The 16,826-nt window shown below is 40.1% G+C and overlaps 1 protein-coding gene across 1 annotated transcript in view; it reads right to left on the bottom strand.

The window, feature by feature from the left end:
* SLC49A4 (solute carrier family 49 member 4) overlaps positions 1-16,826 on the bottom strand; it is a 64,447-nt gene that overhangs the window by 18,428 nt on the left and 29,193 nt on the right. Inside the window, exons 3-6 of the mRNA XM_064435009.1 lie at positions 12,752-13,014; positions 7,384-7,513; positions 2,277-2,385; positions 1,599-1,666 (exon numbers count right to left, since the gene is read on the bottom strand). Coding sequence (XP_064291079.1) covers positions 1,599-1,666; positions 2,277-2,385; positions 7,384-7,513; positions 12,752-13,014 — 570 coding nt within the window. The remainder of the gene's footprint in view (positions 1-1,598; positions 1,667-2,276; positions 2,386-7,383; positions 7,514-12,751; positions 13,015-16,826) is intronic.

Here is a 16,826-nt window from a genome sequence, read left to right as displayed (position 1 = left end):
CCTCCCTCCCCTTCTGTATGCAAACCCTCCCATCTGAACTGTGCATTGCCCAAGTTAGAAAGACATATTTGGAGACAGACTGTTGGTATTTCTTAAATTTACTAAATGCTACAAAATACAGGTATTATACAAGGTTTGAAATCAATTTTGAAGCAGTTAAAGGGACTGCCTGCATTTCCTGAAGCTAAACCCAGGCAGCATATTAAATAAATTAATCTACCATAAAGACTGAGATTTGCATGTTGACATAGAGTTTGCAGATTCTCTCCTAGTAAAGTTAAGTGAGCTTCTAAACTCTACTATTGAAACGTTGCAAACATACTAGAGATTAACTTATGATGAGAAATAGCAGTCTACCTGCTTCAACATGCAACCTGTGGCATCTGTGTCATTTGCACCAGTTGCTTTTAAACAGCTATTCTCTTACAGAGAAAACATTGTATCTGAGCTTGGCTAATCAAAAACAACTCTTTTTAGAGGAAATCAGGGCATGAACTTTGTTTGGCTAGATGAAGTCCTTTGGCCTGCATCTGGAGTAGATGCGAGAGAAGCACTTGTTTCTTTTCCCTAGGTCAGGAGTTTTTTCCTCTCCCTGTTGCAGTTGCTAGGCAGCCTGCAAAATGTCAGGATGTGAAACCTCACATTTCTTTATGCATTGTGTACTCTGATGAAGCACAGCAAGTGAAAAAAAGAGAGTTTCAAAAAGAAAAAGAGAGTCCTAAAAAGATCACTCTCCCCATCCACAACACCATGATGATGAAACAATTGCAGATATCTGCACATGGAGTCTAAAAAGTGAACACAGAGAAGCCAGGACAATGCTCAGATATCCCAAAGCAAAGGGAACATGTGATTGGTTTTAATCACGCAATAAACTCACTGCTCAGGTACCTCCTGAAAGACTTTCTCCCTCCCACCATCCCTTTTCCCAAAGGGGACCTCAATGAATGAGAAACAGCCTTTTGGAAGGGCAATCCATTTCTTGCTGTTCCACTCCCCATGTCATCAGCTCATGATGGCCAGAGTCAGCTGTGTCTGGATTTACAAAAAGCATACAGACACCCATACTGTAGCCCACAGGATACAGCAGAAAATAGTTAGGCTATGCAGGAATCCAGCAACCTGACCAAAATGGGCCCAGACTAATTTCTCTGTGGAAGAACATAATGTTATTGTGGGTAGGCTGCCTGGGCTACATTCCCTATATCCCTTTGGGAAACAACATGCCAAAAAGTGTTAATGGAAGGAGACAGAAAATAATTTCTTCAATGCTTTCCAAATGTGCTACAATGAGGTTCTCCCTCATACCAGGCAGCTGAATTCACCAGAGTTGTCTTTAAAACTAATATACAGGAAGCCAGTGTCAGGAACAAGAATGTGACTTCCAAATTCAGGTATATGCATGTGGAGTTCTCAATCCCCAGCAACCACTAACGTGGTACAAATTATGGCTTTACTAGAAACACATTATAACCCCAAAAGGAATTTTCCATTTCAAGTTTCTGAAAGATGAGAGCAAACAATTTCTGTTCTTAAGAGGATAAACTAAATGACAATCACAGTTGAAGAAATGGAGAAGGACCTGTAATTATTCCTACCTTGCCATTGCTATGCCAACAACACAACCTCCAACTATAGACCAAAATCCAATCCAGCCTGCATCCACCTGACAGGGGAAAAAAAACAAAACAAAAACATAGAGAAATGTGTTAAAGCTCAGAAAATAAGATGATGTTACTTTCAAAACAAATGCTGTGCAGGAGCTCCAAACTGCTAACAACAGTTCTCTACAATAATCTGAAGTGCAAGGCTTTTTCTGAGAAAGGAAATAAATTCACCACAAGAAAGTATGACTAAGTAGTCTATGCCCTAAATGTGACCTCTCTTTATGGAATCTGAGTAATGTCCTCTGTTTTTCTATAATACTCTATCAAAAGCTTAGAAATCATCCTCTCCGCACTTCATCTTTTTCACCACGCATGCAGCATTTTTTTCACTAGAGATGCAGCAGCTAACAATACTCCCACTTTTTTACCTACTTCTTCCTTTTTGTTAAAAGGCATGTACAGTTCTGAAAACACTCAGCACTGATGGAGAGTCCACAGGGAGAGTTTTGACAGTTTGGGATGCCAAAGCTACAGCTCATTTTGTTTAAAAATTTCAGGGAGTAAAGTGGTCCATATGTATTAACAGCATGTTAAACATAAAAATCTGATAAAACCGCACACTAGTGAAAAATAAAAACTGCTGCTGATTATCAGTCAGGAGATACTTACCTGGCTTACATGAATGGGTGTTAATATCAAATCCAGTACACCAGACCAGCCAGAGAAAACACCCAGTGGTATCGCATAGGCCAAAGCAATCATCAAGAATCGGAAATTGCTGTGAAGATAAAACATTGCCATTAGCCTCAGCTTCTAGTAGAAATTGCACCAAGATTAGCCAGGAGAGTAAATCACACCCTAGAATCTATATTCTGCCCATCAAGAAAATCAGCAAAGGTCTGAAGGAGGAGTGAGCCAGGGAAAACAAGAAAGGTATCCAGCCATGCCACTGAATTCCTAGTGGCCGATATGTTGCCACCTTAGCACGGTGATAATGGGAAAAGCCAGTCTCTCCACATAGTTCAAAGATCTTTGTAACATGCTGGGCTCATATGCTTCTCATTTCTGCAAGCAATTCTTCCATGCATTAGCATGGGCAACCTACTTAGCCCAAGTGTATGTTAGGAATAATAAGCACTAATTTAAAAGATTAAAAGCTTATTTCAAAAATAAAATCAGAGATTCATCCCTCTTGAACTGCACTTAAAAGATCAAAAAAAACCACCAACCCTGTTTTAATTGTCTTTATTTTGGTGAAAGGCAAGGAAAGTTTTGGAAATGAGATAGATACAGTTGCAAGAGTGAAAAATTTTGACAATTTGAACTGGTAAAAACCAGAGACAGATATAATACTTTACTCTAAATAGTCAACATATTTGTTTTTCCTCCCAATTACTCAACCTTTAGTATTCAGTGAAGGTGAAACAGTCAAAGCTGTATTATCATCTTCAATGTATAGAGCTAAACAGGAATTTAACCAACAATTTCCCCCACTCACCATAACTGAAAGCAAATGTGAAATCCTTGCTAAGACATCCAAGTTTTCATCAAAAATGTTAAAAATGGGAAAGAAAATACACTTTGGAACCTGAAACAGCGGTATTTTAAACTGAAGAGATTTTATGGTGATTCCAAGGTCAGTTATCCCATGGGATATCTGTGTAACCCGAAACATGGCTCCCTCTGGTCTCAAACAATTTACATAAAATTGATCCTGATCAGTACCAGTTCCTTGGCAAGCAGTGGCAATTTGATAGCACACAGTTACAAAAGCCAAGAGGGAGAGAGAGATTCAATTACTCTCCAAAACATTCGGAACTTTGCAGCTTACGCTGTTTTACTCCCTTAGATGCTCCACACACACAGTGCTTTTTGCACTGCTCTTTTTCACACATCCTCTTCTTGAATAACACATTTCCATCCCATGAACATATCCTCCGCTTTCAATATCATTTGTGTCAGATTTATCTTTTAATGCAAAGAAAAACAACACTCAAACTTTCAGCTCTTCTATACATTAGTTATATTTCTCTGAATGCTACTGTCTTCCTAACAACTTTTTTCCTTTTTTAAAAATGCCATACTCTTATCCTAGCTTACCTTGTATCACCTTGGCATTTGATGCTATTTAATACTATTCACGTGTAAACCATCTCAACATTTGTCAAATTAAATAAAAGGGAATTTGCATGGACCTTATAGAGCCATATTGTAGATGCTAAGAGGAAACAAGTCTGAATGCAGTGTTCTGAAATAACACTTGCTGAATATTCAAAATCTTTGGCTACCTGGACCTCAACTTCATTAAAGAGCTATTTGTGAGGGAGAACTTTGTCCTTTATTTGATCAGTGTTTTCTGTGGTGTATTTATTCTGTAAATCAAGCAACAAGACAGACTGTGATGTGGGATAGCTGCTCTGTGCCACATCCAACCCCTACAGTAACAGCTCTGCATGATGACAATCTCCAGGGACAGAGCCTGCTCCCCTGCCTAGTCTCCACAACAAGGAAGGTGACCAGGAGAAAGGGAGCCTGGCAGTGACAGAGATACTGATCACCAGGTGTCATTCTGCCCCCTTGCTCAGCAATACCTCGTGCTGGCTAAAGCCATTCCAAACACACATCTTCAGTAGCAGCTCCACTTTTCATGGCTCCAGTCACTTGTGTACAGCTTTTGCAATTTTGCAATTGCTCCACTGAAAGTAGAAAAATGTGCTGTCTGTCACACCATCAGCTGTTGAACCCACACTGTTTTCCATCCTATCAGCAATGACAGGATATCAGAATTAGCCTCTCTGTTAAACCATTCTGCTGGAATATGAATTGATTTTTTCCTCTGTTTTTTTCAGAAACCAAACGCCACTAGAATCTGTAAGACAGGCTGGTTCAGAGGGGAGCCCCATCAAAGTCAGTCATCGTTTTCAGAGTAACTTTGACAGTGCCTATTAACATCAGGCACATTCTGAACAGCTTCCATTACTGGATGGTGTTGTTGATGAAAGTGTCATTAAGGCAACAATGATGCATAAAACCCCTGATACAAAATTTCAAAATTGCTTACATATTCCCTAGAAAATATAAATGCCATGTAACTGGCTAAAATCATCTTATTACTTCAAAACAAAAATCACAACACATTTTTTTAATGCAGGTTTTAAGACTTATCAACCATTTACTTGTATTAGAAATTTTTTTTCCATTTAAGTTTGTGGAATATCCTGAGCTGGGGAAATAAAAACAAGTCATATTTGCTTCACCCAAGAAACTGAGATAGGGCACCACACATTTTCTAATAGAAATTCAAACTGCACTTGTCACAGTGTGTGATAGACTGTTAAAAGATTTGGGCTTAGCTCCCAAACCATGACCAATCTGTTGTCTCCCACTACAGGCTGAGAAAGCTGGTATCAGGAGATAATCAGACATCAACTAATTGGTACAATCTGTCAGAAGAAGGAACCCTCCAAATCAGAAGGAAGAATCAAGTTCCTAAGAACGTCCCCCAAAAAGGGCCCACAGGGGATGTCTGACCTGTGTTGATGGTGTAATAACTCTGCAAGAAGCAGCTCATGTAGAAGACTGCCAAAGGACCTGAAGGCACAGAGGAGTGTGGGAGTTGCAAGGATGTGATATATCCCCTTGGTGTCCAAGGAGAAAAGGTCAGTGACTTCAATGGTAAAGTTATGCTATGTTGCTTTATTTCAAGTTAATAAAACTGCAGCCTGGTGGAGAAGACAGGGAAATCATGAACATCTCAGTTCTCATGAGTGAGTCTGGTGCATTGCTGTGGGTCAGCCCACCAGCTCACACACATCCTGAATGCCTTACACACAATAAAAGGAAATCATGATTTCTTGCTACTCATCTGCTGGTTACCCTCAGTCTACACCACCAAGTCTAAAGAAAGGCTCTCTAGGCCAAGATGAAGCCTAGATTAGGCAGGCAACAGAGCTTAGAAGCCTAATGAACCAGATGATGGATTACACTTGAAGCACAGCAGATACCATTTTCTTTTATAAAACCCCCTTGCATGACAGATTGTTACTGAACAGCTCTCCAAGATAAGTGGGTTTAATGATGAACTGTTGATTGTTTCATGTACAGAGGAATGAAGAAGTGCCTTTGATAAAGGGTAGCATGGAAGAATGCAAAAACTGAGTGAAGAGAGATATAATTATATACCTGTCCACATTTTAAAAAAGCCCTCTTGGTTCTTGGAGACACTGTAAACTATACTCATTATTGAAAAGTCCAGTTTGTTTTTTAAGTTTCATTGGTTGTTGTTAACAGTAAGCCAGCTTTGCTATTTACATTCTGACCTTACCAGTATCTCAGGTCCACTGTTTACAACACTTCGAACACGGAATCTAATGGTTATAAAACTCCCAAATGGGCACTGTCAACTAAAATTTTATATCTTACCTGCGAAGCCAGTTGCTGTTTGGATTTCTGTTCAACAGCAACATTTTTACAACACAGCCCTCAGGCAGGGTCTAACGGCACATCAGCTTGGGTGCAGAACAGCATTCTTGTGTGTGATAAGTGTCCTTAAGGGAACTGCTATTTTTTAATACCCTGAATAAGGCACTTAGCAGACTAACCACCCAGCTGTACTCACACCTCCTGAGTGCCAGCCTGCTCCAAGATGAGCACACAGGATTAAGCATCCTGCCAACTATTTACTCCCCCAAACAAAAAAAAAAAAAAAAAGCCTCCAAAAACAAAAGAGAAGAAAACCCAGTGACAAGGGATGAATTGTTTTCGCTGCCTCTAAATACAATTATTGAAAGTACAGCCCACAATAGGTCTGTAGTAACTAAATGTCTAAAGCTGCACAATTATCGAGCTTCAAGCAACCCTTTATATGCAGATTCAGCTCCTACATCACTCAACAAACAACTACAGCAAGAGTCAGAAGCTTCCCAGTGAAGTCAGTCATATTCCGTACCAGGGGAGCAGCTCCTCTTTGCCCCAGAAAGTTCCCCTGTGCAGTATCATCTACAGGGCATGGGCTTTCACAATTATTCACCCTTAGTATGACAGTTGCTTTAGGTGCTCCTCTGAGATCATATCTGCATTACACAAGACACTGAACAAACACTGGGGGAAGTGGAACTGTGTCTTACCTGAAGAAACCAAGAGGGAGAAGCTGCAATACCATCACTTTCTTTATAACCTCTTTTTATTCAACCTAAAAATTCAAAGCAAGCTAGCTCACCTTTGAGCCTATCCAGAAACACACCTGAAGACAGTTTTCCTATTCCCACTCATATTTTAACGTACAATTAATGAGATTTAATAGATCACATAACAGTTTTAGATAGTTCATTCATTGCTTCCATGGTTGAATGAAAGCAGCCGAATAATCCTTCAAAAGCAAAGTAAACTCCCAATCCAATAAGCACAGAAAAAAACAACTTAAAAGTTAGTTTTGTCCAGTGTTCTTCACTGTTTTTCATTGCTCACTTTTAACAATCTCGTATAACTTGATGTAACAGAAGCATTGCATAAGAAAAGCCATGCTAACAGGATGACTAAATCACTGCTGGTGCTGAAGGACTGGCATGAAGAGTGGAAATGTACACAGAGATTTAAAATTTAATGTCTGCTCTTTAGCAGTTAGCATCCTTTTATGTCTTGACATTAATATTTAATTTTATTTTCTTTAAAAGTACTACACACCAACTTGTTTGCTCAATGAGAAGATTAAAGCACACTTGTTTTTATTTACTTAGGCACTGATCTGCTTTGAAGTGGAAACCCAATGAGGTCCTACCTTAAGAGTCTGCAAAAACTTCTCCTGTAGCTGAGCCGCTGGCTCGCTGCAGCCACGCTGGGGGGGAATGGAGGGCGCGAGGGGAAGTAGGCCAACGCTGCGGAAAATATCAGGGAAACCATTCCAAATTCTAAACAAGAGGGCAAAGAAAAACAAAACCAAGAACAGATGTTAGCATTGAAAGACTTATTTCACTGCAGTGCTGTTATCAGCCAGCCTCTGAGACATAAATCCCACCACGAGTGCCCGACTGCTCCTAACAACAGAATTCCGTAACTTGAAGGAGGAATTTCTTTCTCCTTCCCCAAACAAGATTTCAAATTGAGATGGAGAATCAATGAGACTGGCAGTCCATTCCAGTGATAGGTGCTGCGGAGAACAAGGCTCACACACCGGGAACTCAGCGAAGCAAAAGGAAAGCTTTTGCTTTTTCTCTTCAGAGAGAACTGCAATATGAGGATTTGGCCACGTTTCCTTTCGATGGAAGTAACTCAGTGCAGGTAACAGCATGCTAGAGACTTGAAACAGATGGGACTGGGGAAGCCCCAGGGCATGGAATAACAATTATTCATTGCACAAGATGATGAAGGCAAACAAAAGGTCATGCAAGGCAGCAGTTCCGACACAAACAGCACTACATGGCACCAGAATATAAAGAGCAAAGTGCAGAAGCAGCCATGGCGCTTGAATAGAAAAAGTACAGGTAAGAGGGGGAAAAAGAAAGAATACAGCTGTTTGTGGATGCCCTGCTTTTTTAGCAGCAGGAAATCCAAATCTTTGAAAAATTTTATAGCAGAAGTTTGGACCTGAGCTTGAAAAGTGATGAGCACTTCACAGAAACCAGTAAGTCCCATGAGCAGACACTCTGAAGAGAAACAACTCTACCCACAGTCAGTCTAATTAATTTGTTTTACAGGCCTTTTACAATGTATATCATGTTCTCCACAGTCCTCAATCCCAGTATTTCTCCTACTGCCTTTGAAAACAAGATTCTTTGCTGATAGAGAGAAAAATGTATAGCTGAAGTGTGTTATCTTAAAAGAACTTGTGATCTTGTAACAAAGAAGTGTTCACTGACAGCACAAATAAATTCCAGCAGAGCTGGATACTCAATTGCCTTAATTTTCTTTTTTTTTCTTCTCTTTTTTAATAAATCAATATGAACATGGCACTTTGCCAGGTCTTCTGCTAAACTAGAAGAAAATAAATTCAGGAAACTGAAAAGTAAATAACACTCAGAGCCTAAATGGATCAGCTGGAGATGGAGAAGGGAAATGAATGCTTCTATTTGGCATATGGGAGAAAAGGCATATTGGGAGTGTGACAATGCCATTTTTCATCATCAAATACTAAAGGACTTATTTTGAATTACATGGTGTCTCTTTTCCTGCTGCGGTGTAACTGCATGTTTCAAGGGCCAAGGACACTTAAACTAGACTTTCTCACTCCTCTGCTCTTCAGAAAATAGATTAATTTCTATCTTTGTGCACATTGTTTTGGAGACCATGAGCAGTGAATAAAGAACTGGCAGTAACTGATCATCCCAGACCTAAGAAAGGATGAGATGCTCTGTCACTACAAGATGATTCTACATAGCTTTTTAGTCAAAGCTGTTTATCCCCCTGCCTCCTGCCTCTATTCTACATATAGGTTTACAGACATACATATTATACACATTTTACTTACACATTAAAGGCAGATTTAAGACTGCAGACAGGTATAGCCAACCAAGAATGTGACCACACAATCCCAAAATTTTGTCCAAGGTACTCATTATTTAACTTCGTTATACTGCAATGCTATAAGGGGAAAGGCCAGGTTTTATTCTGCAGAATCACAGAAATATTTAAATCACAGAAATATTTCCTAACAGGTGCCCTTCTGGGGTCTCATCTATGCACTGCCTCAAGATTTCTACCAGTCTAATTGCTGTAGTAGGAGCAGTACAGTAACTCCTTTAAAAAAAAAAAAACAAAAAACCCCAAAAAAAAACTACTAAGTTCAGCGTGCTGTCCTTGTAGTACCTTCTTGCAACTCTTTAATGTCTCCCAGTGTTATAGTTTGCAGGCTAACAAATTTGCCTAGATAGCTCTGCTCTGTGCACAAATGAAAAGTGACGAATTCACTGTGGAAACAAAAGCATCTCCCTCTGTTGAAGAATATGAGTTTTTAGTGCCATCTGAGCTCTGTATACAATACTTACAACTCTATCGAAAGTCCAGGCACTGCCAAACACATCTGATTTCTTACATATTGAAATCCTTCCTCAATAGGAAACCCACACTCTTATTTCCATAATTTAATTTACCAGAGTAGAGGAAGAGGAATACAATCTAAAACTTCTCCTGGGCAGGTAAGTAGTGAGTGAAAGTCAGCAAAATGGAGAAGGTAGGAAATAGGTCAATGCTGAGAGTGAGGGAGCTGCAGTCACAGGAGAGGCTCTTCTTTAGAAGTTGCCAGCTTCTCAAAAGTGCAATGGATGCTCTCAAACAGAGCAATGCACATGACATGGGGCAACTCATAAATCAGTGTGCAGACACACAAACATGTACAAATCTGTGTACTTGTTAAGTGAAACAGAAATGCTCCACAAAAGCTGGGTACCACAGTGACTTGTGACGTGAGAGATGCCTGCATCTTAGCCTAGGAAGCAGGCACCCTGATGCTTGTGCAAACCCCAAACAGCCCAAAAAAACACATGCTTTTTTTTTTTTTCTTTAAACAAATAATAATTTTACACTGGTATTTAGGAAAGCACAAGGCTAACAGCTCTGGCTGCAGTCCAGAATAATTCATGTTTCCTTACACTATTCAAGTAATACAATTCAATTCTGATTTGCTACATCAGTACTACTTGAGCTGTGAACCAGAATGTGCAGCAACACAGACACAGAAAGAGGCTGTGGCAATTCAGCTCAGCTCTGAGTCTGAGATAAAGGAACAGCAATTTATTAAAACACAGAAGAGACTGGAGTTAACAGAGCAATTTCAGAATGGGTTTATAAGCAATTGCTTCGTAATCATGTTTGAGCTTAAGTCCTTGGAAAATTTGTACACTGCTGGCACACTACTGATCCCAAGTTAACAATTCACATCGTTACTGCCTTTTAAAAGACATCATCTAACTTTTGGAGGCTGCTTATTTAACACTAGCTCACACAAAAGCAACAAGTTCATTAGAAATGCAGAGTGCTGGCCCTGTGAAACTGGCTTTCCCATAGTATCTGAAAGAACAAGTCATACCAAACCTGACCACACTTGCTGAAGAAGTGGGGAAGTGGGACATTTGGATCCAGCTTCTTGTTCTTCTACATTCTGCAAAACCTTCACTACTAATCTGTGAAGTCAATTTGAGCCTAGTTTTCTGCACAGCTGTTTTAAGGGGACAAATAGTACCCTACCACACCTACCAGGTATTTTTGTCCCACAGGTGAACAGAGCTGTCTGTTCACTATTACCCACCATGAAGCAGCTGTCCTTCCACCTCTGGACCCCACAGGGCACAAGAGAGCACAGTGAAGCAGTCAGAAGGAAGCTTGTGCCTTCAGCTCTCCAGGGAAACAGGGCTAAGCTGAGATAGAGCAAATCCTATGAGGGATTCAAAGCAAACTCCTCTTTGACAGTTCTTTGCAATTTTAAACCAGTTGGAGGTTTTCCATCATTACTGTGATTCACTGCAGGCCAGCAATGTTCACAAAGCAGCTCTCTGTCATTGTCTAAACAGCTATAGAGTTTGCAGCTCCTGAAAATATTCATCCCATAGGACACAAACACCAGCACAAAGAAACTATCTCTGTTCAAAGCACTTTCAAATACTAAGTGAGAAATACAGATGCCCCACAAAACACAATTCCTAGGAAGCTGAAGAGCTGCTGTAGGATCACTGCTTGCTGGGACCGGTGATCCCAAACAGGTCTACAAGGGTGTTCCCACACCCTAGCCAGCTCAGAAAGGAAGAGTCATGCTGAGATGTGAGGCAGGCAAGTCCTGAACCTTGGTGGCAACATCTACCCCTGTTTCTGAGGAAAACACTTAGGAAAACCGCCTGAAAGAGAACAGAAGAGAAAGGGAATCTAATGCACTGCTGAAGGCAACATTTCTACTGCTACCAGACTCAAAACAGTGGTTTCAAGCACAACACAGTATCTCCTCAGGCAAATGAATTCTTCCCTCTCCATGGAAAATCTGCAAAGGGAGAGCAAAAGCACTTCTCTAATTGCTAGGGTTCTCCTCCCCTTATCCACTGCTCCTCAGGACAAAACCTGACTTGCTTTTGTTTTTCCTTCTTTCACACCAGACATGTTCATCTGCCACGAGATGTTCAGAGCCTAACACCATATCTGCATGTGAAAAAGGTTTAGCTAAACCTGAATTTCCTTGTTGTTCCATTTGAGTCCAGTAAAAAGCAGCTTACTCAAAAATACTTGCTGAAGTCATGATCCAAATTCTATTACACTTTCTTTAAAACAAACATTAAAGTGGCCCTCACCCAACAGGAATATTAACTTGACAAATTTCCATACGGATAATGTCCAGGAATAAATGATCACAGCTAACTCAATCCACTAAACCTCCACATAAACTACACAGTATATACATGTTAGGACTTCTGGAACACTTACTCCTGGCTGGATTTCAGAGGATGCAATTATAAGAGGAGAAAACCCCTATCAGATGTGCAACTCTTAATGCTGTACTAATTTATATTCACTAAAAAGTAGAATGTAGACACTTTAACCACTTAATCAATTCTGTTTCCTTAAAGTTTGCTGCTAATTTTTCTAAGTGACAGGAAGAGGCATAGAAGCCATTGCAATAAAAAGAGCAAGGATAAAAAATCCAGGTTTTATCAAGAGAATTTTGCACCAGTGATTTTTTCCACTAAACTGTTGTCACTTCATTGAAATTGCTCACCAGTAAGAATTATGCGGTTTTAGCTAAAAACAAAATCTATCGTGTTTTAATTTCAATGTTTCTGACTCCGTAGATTCTGAAATACTAATTATCTAATCACATTTGAAAGGCACATGCAGGTCATAAATTAAGGCTCGGTTAATGCAGAATAGAATTTCATGCTAAAAGACTATTGAATTTCCATTCCAACAGAAACAGTAGAAAAAAACCCAATGTGTCATGGAAACATATTTTTAATGAAAATTCAATAAGCAAAAACCAGTTCTGAAGCTCGGGGGAAACTCTAAGTAAAGACATTTCTCCCAAGATCATCCGACACAAACCAACCGAACCGCTTCTTTTCAAGAAACGCTGTTAAAAAAAAAAAAAATTAACCCTCATGACTCAATAGTTTCCCCCCAGCCACAGAGCGGACCCTGCGCGAACCAGCCACCGGAGGGTGGCGGCCCCGCACCTGCATAGAGCACGGCCTCGATGCGGTCCTTGATGCGCGGCGCGCCGCCGGGCGCGGCCGGGCGCGCCGTGCCGTTGGGCGGCGGCACCGCCAGCGGCCCCACCAGGAAGGCGGCGGCCGAGCCCAGGTAGTTGAGCAGCGAGGCGATGGCCGTGGCCGTGGCGCGCTCGTCCGGGGAGAACCAGGTGGTGGAGAGGAAGGGAGCCGCGTTCATCACCGTGGGCCCCGCCAGCCCGTTCAGCAGCTGCCCGCCGTGGATCAGCCTGCAAGAGAGAACAGAGCGCGGCCCTGTGGGTGAGAACTGCCCGCTACGTTTTGTTAATTACAAAGGCACGCCAGGTAGCGAGGGATGGAGATTTCAAAGAAATGAAAGCCCTGCGCAAAAGAAGGATATTCTATACACCAAAAGAAGCCAAATTAGATCGATTTGAAGAATACGGAGCTACTCTCATCTCATTACCTCGTATAAAAGGAGAAGCAAATGTTCTCTTCGAAACAGAAAAGGAAAAGGGAATAAAAGGGACTTTCTTTGCAGCAAAAAGGTATCATGACAGGATATAAAAGCAGAAAAGGTGTAGTAGCAGAAAAGCATTAAATTACAACATTGGAAACCTGACCCTCCTGCCTGCATACATCCCAACATTGGAAACCTGACCCTCCTGCCTGCATACATCCCGACATTGGAAACCTGACCCTCCTGCCTCCATACATCCCAACATTGGAAACCTGACCCTCCTGCCTGCATACATCCCAATATTGGAAACCTGACCCTCCTGCCTGCATACATCCCAACATTGGAAACCTGACCCTCCTGCCTGCATTAAATCCCAACATTGGAAACCTGACCCTCCTGCCTGCATACATCCCGACATTGGAAACCTGACCCTCCTGCCTGCATTAAATCCCAACCGCAGATTTAAATTAAGTTATGGCAAATCCAAAATTTGAAACACTTCAGCTAAATACTCTGCATATTTTTTCACTGCATTATTTATTTTTATTTACACACTCAGATGAGCTCTATGTGCCTACAGATGAGAAGGCCGGGCTGTTAGGGTTTCCAAGAGAGTCGTCTTCTCCAGCAATCTGGCCATTCTCAACATACTGCTGAAACAGCCAAGTAAACCCAGATTTTTCTCGTTTTTCACACTCATTGGGATTTAACAGATAAGGCTGGTGACAGAACAGAGATAGTACTTCCAAGCAGTGAAGTCTCTGCAAAGTTTGGCTTAATATTAGTACAATGAACAAATACAGAAAGGACTTTTTGAAGGCTCTCCTACTTGTGGAATTCAGAAATGTTCCACTTTGACTTTTCCAAAAAGTAATCAGCCATAGAATGCAAAACTATTTCAGAATTTATATAAAAACTTCACGTCTAAAATACAGCTAGAAAGTCACATGAGATATTGCAACCCTCCAAAGCAAATCTATTCATTGTGCAATAAAGTGGTGGCAGATGATATTTTCAAATGGGTGGTGTTTTTCTAACCATAGCAGGAACTCAGTGTTATTGCTGCAAGACTTGAGTTGTGAGACATAAAAAGCTATGGCTTGAAAATGGGGAAACATAAGCCAGCATTTAGGCAGTGTTTCAAGCCACAAATGGCTGAATAATATACAGGGTAGCAGGAGTTTTTTAAAGCACACAAAGGAACACAATATGCAAAAGAAATGCCTACAGACTCTTTATAGAATTAACAAGATGGATTGCAATAGAAAGGAATCAACGCTACTGATTCTCAGTGGATTGGAAATTAAATTTTTAAACAAAATCTATAAAAAAATATTTTAAAAAAAAGAAGCACTGTTATATATCATCCGAAGGAAACTCTTTCTGAGCTGGGACAGAAATAATATCCACTCTTATTTATAACCCATTCACAGGTTTTGGAGGTTTTATAATCCTCACACAGAAATGACAGATTTCATTACTAGTGTTGATAATGTGTTTCAGATGGACATCACCAAGGCATGGTCAAGCCTTGTCAATGCTTGTTAAACTCTCACACATGCTAAACCAAGATGAAATAGTTTTAAACAAAGAAAAAGTACTATATAAACAATGCTCTGGTATTTTTGTGGAGGACACATTACATCAATCCCCTATGGTTACTCTCCAGCGTACTTGGGACAAACCAAGGTATCCTTGTGCACTTTAGTATTTTCATTCTACTTATCTCACTGCAGTTATTCTCAAACTTCTAAAATGTCCCAGGGTATTTGCAGAGCTACGGCACATCTCCAGAAAAAACTGCATTTCAGTAGCAACTGAGGTAACTACTGCAACATATAATGATTTTATTTTAGTATTTCCTCCTGCTCCAAAGTGAATTTAATGCTTAAATTATGTTCTTGTTACTGTATGTTTGGAAAACTGTGTCACCACAAAATAAACTTTATAGCTTTAGGTGTACTACCACTTCTGTTCACTGACACCACTCTAGTATTATTGTTTTAATTCAAATATGCCTCCTCTGTAATCATCCTAAAGGCAAATAAAACTCAGTAAAGTCAGAAAAGAGTACAATAGTTCTGCAGCATCTGTGGGCATGTAGGCACTTCATCTGACAGAAGAAGAAAAGTTCTGTAAAAAAAACCCTAAATAAACCACCAAACAAAAGCCCCCAGTTTATATAGTGTGAAGGTTACACACACATTCTAACCACTTTAGATTTAGATTATGTCCATCAAACTCCATCATCTGAATAATGGTCTCTAACCAATCTTACACTCAAAGGGAGCAACAAATGTTAATTTTACTTTGAAGATCCAAGGGAGAAAGTAACAACTTAATCCAGAATTTTAATTCTATATTAATTCTATCTATCTAAATTCTATCTTTTTGTCTTTATTGTTTTGGGTTTGTTGGGGTTTTTTTTTTTCCACAGTGTGAGCCAATTTTGCCTCTCTCAAGGTGTCTTCTCTTGGTGTTTTCCTGGCTGCTCTCTCTCCAGCCTTGTCCTGGCTGGTGTGCTCTAGTCACAGATTTGCATTTTTGGCATTTACCAAGCCTGACATTATCATCCAGGGTAGAGCATCTCTTATCTTCATATTGTTTAATTTCTCAAGTCCAACATATTTGAGTTAATAAACACTATTTTCAGACTAAATTGCCATCAATATACAGACTACTACCTCAAGTATCTCTGCATATGATAACAGCTTAAACCCTATTTTATCTCTTTTTCAATACTGACTTGAATTAAGCTACTTTTTCCTGAGAAAAAGATTATTTGCATGGTTCTTCTGCACATCCTTAACTCATTTCCCCAGAGAGGCAGGGGTGAGAGATTCAAAATGCAATTCAGAGCATTTTCTAAGCTGCTGCCCTGGGAGATGTATGTAGCAGCTGCTCCACCCGACAGAGAAATATGAACATAACAGTATTGGTGGCTTTTTGCTGTTTGTTACAACATCTTATCAGCACTGCACTAGATTTTGGTCTCACAGCCCATGAGTCTCCTCTTGTACACCATCAGTGCTAAAAATTGCTCCAAGACAAGAGAGGTTTGTTTCTGTTATCCCCTGATTTTCTTCTTGTTTCTGCTACTGAAAAGGTGCAAAGAGGAACTGCCCTTTCCCCATCACTATTCCAATTTCATTCTGCACAACAAGTTTTCTCTTTCCTGAGGAAAGGGATGAAAAGATAACTTTAGCTCAGGATCTTACCCAGATGGAAAAACATTTCTCAGTCTCATTGCACTATCAAGTGTAATGTTCATCTGTTATTTTCCCAGTGCTGTTTTCAGATGTGTTATTTATCCAATCATAATTTAATTATTTTCATGTATCAAAAAGTAGAAAGCTATTGAGGTCAAATGACAGAAAATAACATGAGCAGAAGGCTTTTTAATCACAATCATGAAAGAGAAAATTGGAAAAAAGTTACACCAGAAACTCATTCTCAACTTACAAAATAATAGATGACTGTAGCTTAAAGCAAAATTGGGGAAGTAAACATCTATCTAAAACACTTTGTTTCTAAATGTCTCAGTGACCAGGTCAGGACTCATTTTGATATGTCAAGGTTTTTGCACATCTGACCTCCCTGCTAATGAATTGATGTGCTCTG

This window comes from Passer domesticus, chromosome 10, assembly GCF_036417665.1.
Source record: "Passer domesticus isolate bPasDom1 chromosome 10, bPasDom1.hap1, whole genome shotgun sequence".
NCBI lineage: Eukaryota > Metazoa > Chordata > Aves > Passeriformes > Passeridae > Passer > Passer domesticus.
This window is presented reverse-complemented; position numbering and strand designations above follow the sequence as displayed.